Source organism: Lissotriton vulgaris, chromosome 3_1 (assembly GCF_964263255.1).
Source record: "Lissotriton vulgaris chromosome 3_1, aLisVul1.2, whole genome shotgun sequence".
Lineage (NCBI taxonomy): Eukaryota > Metazoa > Chordata > Amphibia > Caudata > Salamandridae > Lissotriton > Lissotriton vulgaris.
The window spans coordinates 1,382,063,412-1,382,076,475 of record NC_141689.1 but is presented as its reverse complement, the minus strand read 5'-3'; the positions used below and the strand labels follow the sequence as shown (position 1 = coordinate 1,382,076,475).

Here is a 13,064-nt window from a genome sequence, read left to right as displayed (position 1 = left end):
ATCACAGTGAAAATAAATTCACTATCATAATATTTGTGTCTCTAAACTACAATGTTTATTTGTTTCAGATAAAGAAAACAATGAATCCACTCTTGAGTTCACAGACCTTTGGTTGTAATACACACAATTTAATTTAGAATCTTTTCCTTACACATATTTGCAGAGTAACTACATTGTAGGTCCTTTTTGTAAGCCTAGACACCTATTAAAGGGTAATAACAGGCAGAAACTAGCCCACTAAGGAATTACCCATTTTAGGAGCTCCTCTCCTGCTTGAGAGTTTTAGCCCTCCTCATAGACCGTTTGTATGCAGTGATTAGGTCCCCTGCGATGAAGCATGTCACCTAATTGTGGGTGAGGATTTTCTTTCTAATATATATGTTTTTAGAGCAACAGAGGCTCAGTCAGTATTATTTTGACAGCTCCAGTACCTGGTGTGGTATATATATATTGGTATATTGTTTCCAGCATAAATATACTGGTCTGATTCTGTATACAACATTCTTGTTCTTGAAGTATATTAAACAGATGTCCCTTCACCCCAATATGGTCATGGACACTCGATGTGACCTTTGCCCTCTCGCACTGGCTAGTAGTCTCTAAAGCACACTGCAACAACTAAGTTATGCAGTCTGAAGGCCCCCATTTACGAGACACTAACGCATTGCAGTGCCGCAAGTCATTTTGCTGCGCTGCATTAGTTTTGAAGCACAAGGATGCAACATATTTACAACAATATGTCACATCGCTGTGCTTTTCCCTGTCTTGGGGTACAACCAGCTGCAACGTGCCAGCACATGCACACTTGCACCATGGTGCAAGGATGGCTGTGTCATGGGGATATAGTTTTTGTGCAGGAAGGGGCACCTTCCTGCACACAAAAAATAAGTTGAGGTGATTTCCTGTTCCAATGCTTGATGTAGAATGCAGCACGCATTGAAAGAGGAAACAAATGAGGACGAATTAAAACATTTCTCCTCGTTCCGCCTCGCCCCGACCCCCTGGGGTGGCGTAGCATTCTGACACATTTCCAGGTTTAAGATGGCTCCTAAATCTGAAAATGCATCAGTGGACATGGGTGTTGCGTGGGAACACCAACAGCAACACCCATGTCTCACTGCTAACACGTCAAGTGTTGCATGAAAAGGGGTCATATTTACAAGGACACAGAAAGACACGCAGGATGGATTTACGTGTGTTTGTAAATACCATCAGCAGGTTGCGCCTTCGGTGCGTCGCGCAACATTATGCACCAGCGGCGCAAGGGGCTTGTAAATAACCCCCTGAGTTTTTGAGACAAATGTAAACACACGCTGATTTATATTGGTGTCTAGCAGAAAAATGGAGTGTCACAGTGGTGCTAAGCACGTCTCTATCAAACCATCTGAATCTTGATTACTTTTGAAAATGACTCATCTGCATCTGACTGAAACTCGATCCACGTACAGGTGTGTAACGATTTCCAGACACAGCAAAATGGGCACAGTGGACCTTATGCTAAACATTTTCCAAGGAAGTGGCCAGTCTGTGGTATGAAGTGCCTCTGAAACTCAAAAAGGTAAAATAATTAATACTGGATTGTGAACTCTTTGGAAAATACCAATTATTAAGGATGTGAACCCTGACTATTGAATCCAGAATATCACGGCATGCAAATATTGAGGACAAAATATTGAATCAAAAATATCTAAAGGTAATTAGGTATGGATTTTCTTCCTAACTCCATATATGTTCTGAACCGTGGTGATATATATCTTCACAATACGGAGATGTGGGGTTAGAAATGGCTAGGAATGGTAAATCTATAACAGTGAATCCTTTCAAAATGGCCGCAGAGCACGCGTCCGCTTTCATGCCTACCCAGGTGCAAGATCCTGCATCATGATACAGATCCAGGGATGCGGATCATGAAGTATTTTTCAGGTGCATTGCAGAGCACCTATTTATATGTGCATGCTGTGTGTAGGGTCAATTCATTTAACCATGGATTTCTTTCAGTGAATGCTTTATTTTCAGATAGTAAATCTTGGAAACAGTGAGCAAGGCTTTATCCATTTAAATATATCATTAACATTCTTCCGAGCGTCGAACGTTCAGCGCCCAGTGCTGAACGTTCGAATAACAAATGCTGACCCGTCGGCCAACGGTCGTGCGCAGCACTGGCAAGGTAGTGCTCGTGACGACCGTTGGCCGACGGCAGCACTTAAAGGGTTAACCATGGATTCCTTTCAGTGAATGCTTTATTTTCAGATAGTAAATCTTGGAAACAGTGAGCAAGGCTTTATCCATTTAAATATATCCACTTTACGCCCTGCAGGGCCATAAAAACAGGCGCACAGCTCTGCGCTGGGACATCCCATCATGATCCAGTCCCAGGTCTCCACTTTGTGTAATTAGTAAAGAAATCAATATTTTTCAAACAGTGCGGAACCCATGTAAGGTTGTTGAACAGACGTTCAGTTGGCAATGTTACACTTGAAGTGACGCTTTCTTTAAACTATGACATAAATGTGATTTTTTTGTTTACAATTATTGAAGCTAAAATGTAGGTATTCGGCTGTGAAAAGCTTATAGTGCTTTTCTACAGCTTCAACCGGGTGGGAGCCATACAGTTGCAGGACGTTTCTATAATTCTGTGTTTTTGTCTTGTAAATATTATTCAAAATTATATTTCATTTGAAGTAAATCATTTACGTATTGGGCACATGTAAAAATAAACTGAGGGGAAAAAAAGTAAGGAGAGTCTGGAGAGGTCAAATTGAAAAATTGAAAGTGCAGCCCTTGCAGAGAAAAATAAATAAAACAGGATCAGAACACTTCTCCAAAAACAAAAATCCATAGTTTTCAAAATGGGATTAAAAAACATAGCAGCATCAAAGTTTGTGAGTTTGATATTTAGATTTACACCTAAAAACTGATTGCGAGACCAGTTTCACCCTTACATTAGATATTTTTAGTTGTTGTGGTATGACTGATCTAAACAAATCACCCTAACACAACATAACATAATGTAGCATTACATAATTTATAGAAATTTAGAAAGTTATGTAACCTCTAAGGACTTCTAGGAGCGACAGAGCCAAGGAATAAACCGCTGATTTGTTTAGATATGCTCACTTTTTGAACAAAATATGTACAGTGAATAAAGCACGCTTTGTTTTTTTTATTTTTAGATGTCTGGTTTTTCAGCACTTTCTCGGCCATTATCTCATCTGTGACTTACGTGTTCCATATTTTAGTTTGCTACAGGTAAGGTATAATGACACATTCAAATTGATACAGCAATGTTTTTTTTTAAATATACTCAAGTATTCTACAGCTGGCTTGTTTCTAGACTTTGTTAGGCCTCAGTTTTAGACATTAGGAGTTCAAGTCTCTATATTAAAATACTGAACTTTCAAAAAAGTAACATTTTCTGCAGATTACGCCATACTATGCAGATATCCAACAAAAAAGAGAATACCCCATCAACCAAAGAAAGAGAGTACCCTATCAACCAAAAAAAGAGAGTACCCTATCAACTAAAAATAGAGAGTACCCTATCAACCAAAATAGAGAGTACCCCATCAAACAAAAAAGAGAGGACCCTATCCAACAAAAAAAGAGAGTACCCTATAAACCAAAAAAAAGAGGACCCTATCAACCAAAAAATAGAGAGTACCCTATCAAACAAAAAAAGAGACCACCCTATCAACCAAAAAAAGAGAGTACCCTATCAACCAAAAATAGAGAAGACACTATCCAACAAAAAAGAGAGTACCCCATCAACCCAAAAAAAGAGGACCCTATCAACCAAAAATACAGAGTACCCTATCAAATAAAAAAAGAGAGTTCCCTATCAAACAAAAAAATTGAGGGCCCGACCAGTGTAGCTGGCCTCAGGGGGCTGGAGCCATAAACCCAAGCGAAGGTGTTTGGTGTACATACTCAAAACGTCTGCTTCCCTCCCACCCCACCCTAAAAAAAAAGAAGCAAAAGGAGGCAGGCAGTGTGCTGAGGTCATGGTTCTTACAGGTGCCTAGAGGGCCCAAACAGAATTGTAGCATTGCCGAGAGACCCACCCATGTCTGGAAGTCAGATTAGGAACTAAGAGACCAGGCCGCAAGTGCCAGATCCACAGGGGTAAAAAAGCAGTCAGTCTCTCAGTAGCAAGGCCCCTGGTCGCAGGAAGGACCACAAGGGGAGGTCATCCCTCAACCCATGAGCCTTGGGATGGCAGATGGCAGGGCCAGTGGGGGAAGGGGGAAGTAGATGATTCGAGGGCATGGGGAAACCATGCAGAAAGGGCACTTACAGCCCAAGCCCAGTTTGAGGCAGCGGGTAGACAGGACAAGGTAGCACGTTACGCCTGAACACTGCAAACAGATCTCGTTGGAACAAGCCTGTTACATTGAACTCTGCATCGGCTGCTGAGCAATAACAGATACGTGTTCATTCATCTTCATATGAATACTGTAATTATGCATTCTGGGGCCCATCGCTATGTGGGCGTATTCAGAAAAATGTTACTAAAGTGTACCCTTCTTTAACCCTAGATAGGGAATTCACCTAATTGAGTTGGGTTCGAGTGGGAGGACTTAGCGGCACAAGCGCCTGTGTTTTGGTGTTGCATTATGAATGGTGTAATGTCGGCCATAAAGAGCCTAGCACAGTGGAAGTAAGTGGTCTAGCTGCTGATCAACAGGAACTTCCTGGGCTATCAGGAAAGGGCCAGGAAGTGGGCAGTAGCCTGCTGGACTATGACGAGGCAACACGGGAGGGGGCTAGCTCCTCATTTAGGCTGGGTAAACGACAACAGGTTTATAATAAAATAAAAGGAGAACAGTTTTCCTTGCAGTGTTGTTGCATTGTTTGAAAGCTTCCCTGCATCCCTCGCAGGTCCAGCTCAGGGGATATTCCACAAATGGGCCTAGGTCTGGCATACTGCAGAATGAACCAGTGAAGTGCCGACCACATCTACTGGACGCTAAGCACTGACATGGTTTGCTCATATATATGAATAAGTAGGCTTGTCAGACGTCATGCTGTGGATTTCCTTGTGAAAAGCATCTGAAGGAGAGTATGACACACAAAGCCATGCACTTCAATGTATTTTCTTACCACATGAGAGCTGTTAAAACCTGTTTTGGGGCCCATCAGTCTGATTTCAGTTCATAATTAAATGGGTACCATTAAGTTAGCCTCCCCAGTCAAGGTAAGATGGCGGCCGCCTAGGACAGCCGTGAGCAGTGAAGCAATGGAGATGCGGTTAGAGCCCGAACACGAATGCTGAACGCTACGGAAATCGCCACAAAATCACATATAGATGTAGAACCGGCAGAAAATCGCTTCACAGTTTATAAGCAGTTAAGTTCAGAACCGGGTGCTGATGTTCTTGCCTCTTACCTGCCGCGGACCGCTGGGACGGCTGTTGTGGGAACTGGCGCTGGCGGTGATAAATCTCAGCAGCAGAGCTCAGCGAAGAACGGAGGGGCGGGGCGAGGAGCTGTGGAGTCTGCGGAGCCTGAGAAGTGCGCGGATTCAGGCGGAACTGTCGGCAGAGCCGGTTCGACTGGAGCGAGGCTCACAGAATTGGCGGCACAGGGGAAGAGAGAGGAGGAGGGGGGCCATGGCACCCAAGGTGAACGCAAACGCCAAAGCGACAGCATTGGAGAGGCTACAGCAGAAGCGGCGGAGGCAGACAAACAGGAAAAAAAGCAGACACCCCCCGGTAAGAAAGCAACAACAGCTGGCAGTCAAGGTAAAACTGACTAATACCCCAATTGCGGACATTTTTTCTAAAATCGGCAAAGAGAAAGAGAAAGAGAAAGGCTCAAAAGCGAATGTGCCACTTAATGAGGGGGTCCAGGCTGAGGTCCCAGCTGAGGTCCAGGCTGAGGTGACCGAAGAGATAGAAGGGAGGAAAGAACATGATAAAGCATCTACTACTATCACCATACCAGATGTAACAATTGTCCTCCCTTCAGAGCGCAGAAGGGGCAAATGGTCAGGGCGATTGTGAGGCGGCATTAAGCATAGATACAGATACAGCTAATCCTGATGGCACATCAACTGTTGACCCTGGCAATACAGTCAGGTTGGATCTGGATAGGACCCAGGCAGGGAGGGAAGAGACTGATCTGGCAAACAATGCTATCCCCCTCGAAAATGATAAATTGAAGGATAAGGCCCTAGTGAGTGTTTCTTCTCGGTCTCAGAAGGTGGCGAATGGTCGGAAAACGATGATGAGGACAACCGCACCGTGCAGGGAGACAGTAACCTGGAATCAGAAAGTGAGCCAGAGCATGAACTACCGGCAACGGTGGAGAAACTGCCAGCAGGGATGAAAGAGCAGGAGCTCAGCTGGGATCATTCCTCAGCTATGCCGCTGCTGGGGTGCCCTTGTGGGGAAGCTGCACAGATGTCTCTTCTCGAGGTTATCCATCAGGAGATTATTGCTCATAGAGAAGAGACCCGCCAGGACAGTCGCAAGGCACAAGCCGCTGTTAAAAAGATGCAGGGCGTTGTGAGGAAACTGTCCAAAGCCTGTGTTAACCTGGGTGATCGAATGTCAAACCTCGAGGAGAGAGTGGTCTCAACAGAGATGGAGGCGTCAGCCGCGACAAGTAAGGTGGATGCTCAAAGCTCACAAGTAATTGATATCCAGTGGAAACTGGTAGACATGGAAAACCGATTGAGACGTAACAACCTTCGAATCTTAGGTATACCGGAACGAGTTGAAGGATCTGACGTAAGAGCGTATGTTATCAAGCTCTTTGAGCGAGCGTTTCCCAAAATCGCAGGCTGGAACTGGGCAACCGAAATCCAGCGGGCACACCGTACCCCGTTCATACTGAACAGGAACACAAAGGAAGGGGATAAACCCAGAGCAATATTAATATTCTTGGGCAACTTTGTACTGAGGCAGGCGATTGCGGAAAAAGCAAGACCGGATGCGAAGAAAGTTGTCGAAGGAGTGGCTTTCTTTGTTCGCCCTGACTTCTGTCACGCAACTGTTGAGAGACGATGGAGGTTGAGGCAACTGTTAAAGCCGTTTCAAGATAAAAAGATGCAAGCATATTTGATCAACCCGGCTCAACTAAAAATAATCAATGGAGGGAGAACATTATACTTTGCCTCTGAAGTCAAAGCTAAAGAGTATTTGGATTCTCAAGAGAAATAATATTAATACTGATTAATGAACCTTTTGTCCTATGTGAAATCCAAGATTGCCTTAAATGTCATAGTCAGATGAGGGATATTGGACAAAGCTGGAAAGTGTAATGAATCGGTGGTGTTGGGGTATTTAGTGGGCTATAAGGTATATGTAGGGTGTTGTTATTGACTTTTCTTTTTCTATTTTTCTCCATTGCTTCAACTGCCATCCATCACGTGCACAGACCAGGTCTGAGCGCCTCATGTGAGTGGGTGCTGCGCTGGGTAGGGGGGGGGTGGTGGTACAGGCTGGGAGGGATGGGTCAGGGAGAGGGGGGCATCAAGGAGAGGGGGAGGGGGGAAAGTTGGGGGTTAAAGGGAAAAAATCAAAAAATGAGATGACTTGGTGCTTTGAGGTTTTTTGTCCTGATCAGCTGGTTGTTTAATGGCAATGGATAATATTAGTGAGGTTGTTTCTTTTGATTGGGAAAGCTCAGTTTCTTATTATGCCACACATTAGAATCTGCTCAATCAATGTGGGTGGGTTAAACGACTGGAGGAAACGCCAAAGGCTGGGTCACTTCGTCAAATATAACAATATCGATATTTTATGTCTCCAAGAGACCCACATCCCCTGGGCAAAAAGGAGCCTAATGAATTTCAGGGGCTTTGAGTTACTTGCCTGCTCCTCGCAAACTTCCACAGTTAGGGGGTTTGACATACTGGCCAAACAAACTCTAGGAGGGATCAAGAGATCTAAGGCTGATAGCTCGGGGAGATGGGTAATAGTAGAGCTGAGCTTGGGTTATACAATGTGCGTAGTATATGGTTCGAATCAAGATGACCCTGAGGTTTATGATGTATTAGAGGAAGAGCTGGCTAGCTGGTCAACACCTATTATATTGTGTGGCGACTTGAATATCTCGGTTGATTGGAACAGGGTAGGTGGGTATTCAGGACGAAAACCCGGAGTATACCGGGCTCTGGACTCACTTATGAAATCACACGGACTGAAGGATGTCTGGGGTACTAAGGAGCCTTTAAATCCAGGTTTTACATACTTTTCATACCCGTGCCAGAAATATTTCAAGCAAGACTATTTTTTGATCTCCTCCATAGAACTTAATAAGGCGCACATTATGAAGTTACCAAAAGTAATCTCAGATCACAACCCGTTGATCTTATCTTTAGAAGTAGATAAGGCTGAGAGGAAACACACAAGCTGGACTTTTGAGAGGAAGTTCTTATCTGATAAAAGGTTTGTGGAACATATTAGAAAGTGGGCAAAAGAATTTTATGATATGAATCGTTATAGCACATCCCGAAATGGAGTCTGAGAAGCATTTAAGGCCTCCCTAAGGGGTGAATCTATAAGCTGCGCAGCTAGGCTAAGGAGAGAGGATAAGAGGGAGGTGGAGAATAGGATCAGGGATTTGGCGGCGGCAGAAGAACTGCATATTAAGGATATCGTGCAGGGGGCAGATAGTCAGGCGAGCCTAAACAGAATTGTCCCTATTAAAGCGGATCTTCATCGAATAATCACTCAGAAAGAGGCCAGAGAATACCAGTCTTCCAGGGCAAAGCGCTATGAAACGGGTGAGCAGGCGGGGAGGGCACTGGCACTCCGGATCAGGCAGGAGAGGTCAAAAAACATAATTTCCAGCATACAAGAGGATGGTATTGATTATACGGTGCCAAAGGATATATTAAGAGTCTTTAAGACCTTTTATCAAAAACTGTAGGATGAGGAAGATATGGTGCCTGATCAGAGCCCAGATATTGATGATGTTGGTCCCATGCTAGACAATCATAGCAGTGATTTATTGGACAGAGACCTGACCCTGACTGAAGTAAGGATGGCTTTACGGGAGCTAGCAGCCGGTAAGGCCGCAGGCCCAGACGGGATCCCCCTAGAAGTCTACAAATGCCTAGAAAAAGAGATCGCTCCAATCCTTCTAGATTTATTTAATGGCATTGTTTATACAGGCGTAATCCCAGACTCTTGGAAAGAGACTAATATTGTTATATTTCATAAAAAGGACAAACCCAAAGACAACCCAGGGTCATATTGTCCAATTTCGCTTATCAGCGCGGACACAAAATTATATTCTAAGATCTGGGCGAAGAGACTGGGGGGGATCATTGGCCGACTCGTCTCTCCATGGCAGCATGGCTTTGTGCCGGGCAGGGGCACAACGGATCATACCAGACGGGCCATCGCATTATTTGACGCCCACGCTGCCATGGGGGGGGGGGTTGGAAAGCGTTCGACCGCGTGGTCTGGGAGTTTTTGTGGGGTATCCTAGCTGGCAGGGGTTTTGGGAATAGAAGCCAAGGATGCCCGTGCTCCCCAATTTTGTTTTCTTTATACATCGACCCGCTCATCCAGAAAACCCTAGCCTCTAAACTGATTAATCCAGTGATGCTTAACGGTCATTCCACTGAACGGTTAGCATTTGCGGATGACTTGGCAATAATAACAACGGATCCTCATCAATCTATGATAGAGCTGTGTCAACTGGCCAAGGAGTATCGTTTGAACGAAAAAAAAACTCAGATAATTTGCACGAACAATATCAATAAGACAGACCAAAGGTTTGTAGATTCAGCCGTGTATCTGGGGGTAAGGGTGAATGCCAATGTGGATGTGATTGTTAAAGATAACTATTTACCCCTGATAGATTCCATTGAAACCGAGCTGAAAAGAATCAATGTGTTACATCTATCACTGATTGGGAGGGTGAATGTTTTAAAAATGACTATGTTTCCAAAGGTTCTGTATTTATTTTGGGCCATTCCACTGTTGTTAGAAGAAAGGGTGATCAGAAAATTAGAATCAGTATTTTCGCAGTTCATTTGACAGTATGGCAAAACCAGAAGATCGGTTACCCGTATGTCTTTACCATTGGCGAGGGGAGGCTTGGCTATGCCGAACCTTAGGCTGTATCATTGAACATGTTTATTGGTACAAATGAATATATTGTTTCAATCTGATCCTGCAGCACTGGAAAGCCAGCCGGATAATCAGGCACTACCCTCCATCTTTGAGCTCCTATTGGGAAGAAAGGCTACTGGGTTACTAACGTGTGAAGTGGACCGCAGGTATTATAAGAGAGCGAGAAATAAAATCCTAGAAGGGGTGTGGGGGACATGGAAGGCAGTCAGGATATTTTTGAATATTCCAAAAATAAATGGCATTACGGATCTTTGGAATTCTAACATCTTTCCCCATCTAGGCCAAAATAGGGACAGTCAACTCTGGAAGGGGCAGGGGGTAGAGTGCTTGGGGGACATTATGGTAGGAGCTGATATCCTTGGCTTTGACATTTTGCAGTAGAAATTTATTATTCCATCCAGCCAGTGGCTGTTATACAGTCAAATTGTCCAGACAGTACGGGCATTCAGGCCAAGGATTTCTCTCCCTGCGGAGAACCCAATGGTCGAATATCTGAGAAAAGGTTGTAGGAAAATTAAAATAGGGTACAATCTTTTACAACAAGGTCTTGAGGATGATCTGGAAAAAACGGAAGCCACCTTGTCCCAGAAGTTAGGTGATCCAGATGTCGATTTAGATCTTGCCCTACTTATGAATACGAAAATCTTCCGATCCTCTAATCTAAAGGCCCAGCATTATAAGACTCTGTATAATTTATACTTCACGCCAGCGAAATTATTTGCGTGGGGTGTAAGGGAAGATGACAGATGCCCCAGATGTAATACGGGTCCCGCAGATTTACTCCATATGTTTTATCATTGCCCCAATCTGGCTCCAATTTTAAAGGAAATGCAGGTGTTTTTGGAGGGGCTGCTAGATCAAAACATCGATCTATCCCCTACCGTGGTTTTACTAGGTACTGATGGTAAACTGAAGGCGGCAAGAAATGCTGAAGCCCTGGTTTTTATCTCAGTGGCAGTGTTAAGCATATTTATCTCTGCTGGTTGAAAGGATACCACTGCCCCCACTTTCCAGATGTGGCTCACAAGATTATTAGGAATGCATAATATAGAGGCGTGTTTATATGAATTTAAGGGAAAGAAATTGCAGTAAATGGGAAGAGACATCTGGGCTCCTCTCAGAAGATGGAGGGAATCTAGGCGCTGAACTTTTAAGAACCTTCTAGAAGAATTCTTTTAAGAAAAATTGTTCCTTATATCCTGCCCGAGCTGTGCTGATATGCATTTTAATTCTGTGAAGCCTTGAGTTGTTTTATTAATGCTATTAACTGATGCTTTTATCCCATCCGAGCTATTTTGGTATGAAGTATATTAGACATGTCTTCTCTTATTATTGTTATTAATTGATGCTGATGTATTTATTCTTAACCTGCTTCTTCTACTTTTTCGTACCTCAAATTGCACCTTAACATCTCAATAAATACATTTAAAAAAAACTCTTCTTCTTGCCCAACCTTGGTCTAGCCCGGTGAACCCCCCGTTTCCTCGCCTGCTAGAGTCCTGGCAGAGGTCAGAAACAGCCTTGTGACCTTGTGGCACCGGTTGGCAACAAAGTAATTGTTCTGCTCTGGGCCCGGCGACATGGAGGAGAGGATGCCTGACATGGAGGCCTGCACCCAGGAAGGGCTGCTGCTCGAGGTGGAGTGGAGGGAGCCTTGACTGGGAGCCTGCTTCTCCTGGAATTGACACTGACCTGCAAGTGTTTTGGTCAGGGAGTCAGCGGAGGTTTCCTGGCTGGTAGAGAGGTCCAGGGAGACGGGAGTGCACCGGGAGGTGTTGGAGACACCCTGCGGCTTGCTGTGTGGAGGAGGAAGGAGGCGGCTCTGCTGGCTGGTGTTTCCCTGCCAACTGCAAATGCGACCTACACCCATGCTAGCTTTTCATATTGATGGAGGCCCAGTTCAGCACAGGACTGGAGATGGGAGGGGGGCACCTCAAGAGTGACGAGATCTGCCCTTTGAGGCAAGTGAGTATGGGATGGCCTCTGAGAGGAGCGGACGACAAAGAGGTCCGCCCCTCAAAGGGGGTGCGAGCACTGGGCCTGGGAGACGTACCGCGGCTTGAGCGTGCTGAGGTTGTAGATTGGGCGGCCATCCCTGCTGGAATATTAACAGCTTGCTGAGGTCCTGGGTCCTCCAGTGTCCTGGGCCATTGATGTACAGAAAGTAGTGCCGCATCTTAGGTGCCCGTGGAGATGAGAGGCTCTCCTGGTGGAGTTTGGAACAGTGCACGCTCTACCCCGGGCTGTTCGCGAGCCCTGGGGCTCAATTTCAATGATCCAGGAGGGTGGTCAAACTGGGGGTTGCTCCCTCCTGCCTGCGCATCCCCCGTGATGCCCGCTGACTTCTAGGGCTGGCCTGCCCTTCTATGCTGCCTGGTGAGTAGGTCCGCCTGGGATTTGACTATAGGGCAAAACTGACAATCTGGTGACCTCGCTGTGGGGCTGCTGGTGAGGGAAGTTGTGGCAAATTCTCACTCCTCCTGCTGTGACCTGCTCCGTGGCCTGCTGTGGTCGTTCTCCGCACCATGAGGAGTCCTCTCCTCCACTTCCCTTGCATTGGAAGAAGTCCATCAATGATGACCTCCAAACGAAATAAAAAATGAAGGTCTCTCAAGGATATGTTTGTGAAATTGCCCGCTCCACCGCTCAGAGACAAGCCGATTGACCCCGGTAGGGAGGCATCACCGGAGATGGCAGATGCTGTGGCCCCTATCACGTGCTCCTACTTGGAGTCTCTGTTTTCCTCCTTGCGGGAGGATCTTTATGAGATCAAGAGGGACCTTGCTCAGGAAATACAAGTGGTCTGGAAGGAGGTTACTGATATTGGGGATTGAGTCAACGCAGTGGAATAATACAAGACTACTAGAGAGGAGGAAATCCAACAGTTACAGCAAGAAATCATTCGCCTTACTGACTGCCAGAGTGACCTTCAAGCACACGCCGAGGATTTAGAAAAAGGTCCCAGAGAAACAGG

General features: G+C 45.2%; 1 protein-coding gene across 3 annotated transcripts in view; it reads left to right on the top strand.

Moving 5' to 3' along the window:
- Window positions 1-13,064, top strand: part of LOC147727940 (stimulated by retinoic acid gene 6 protein-like) — a 665,438-nt gene that overhangs the window by 450,944 nt on the left and 201,430 nt on the right. For all 3 annotated transcript variants that reach the window (XM_086961854.1, XM_086961855.1, XM_086961856.1), the window contains one exon: window positions 3,174-3,249. In XM_086961854.1, coding sequence (XP_086817980.1) covers window positions 3,174-3,249 — 76 coding nt within the window. The remainder of the gene's footprint in view (window positions 1-3,173; window positions 3,250-13,064) is intronic.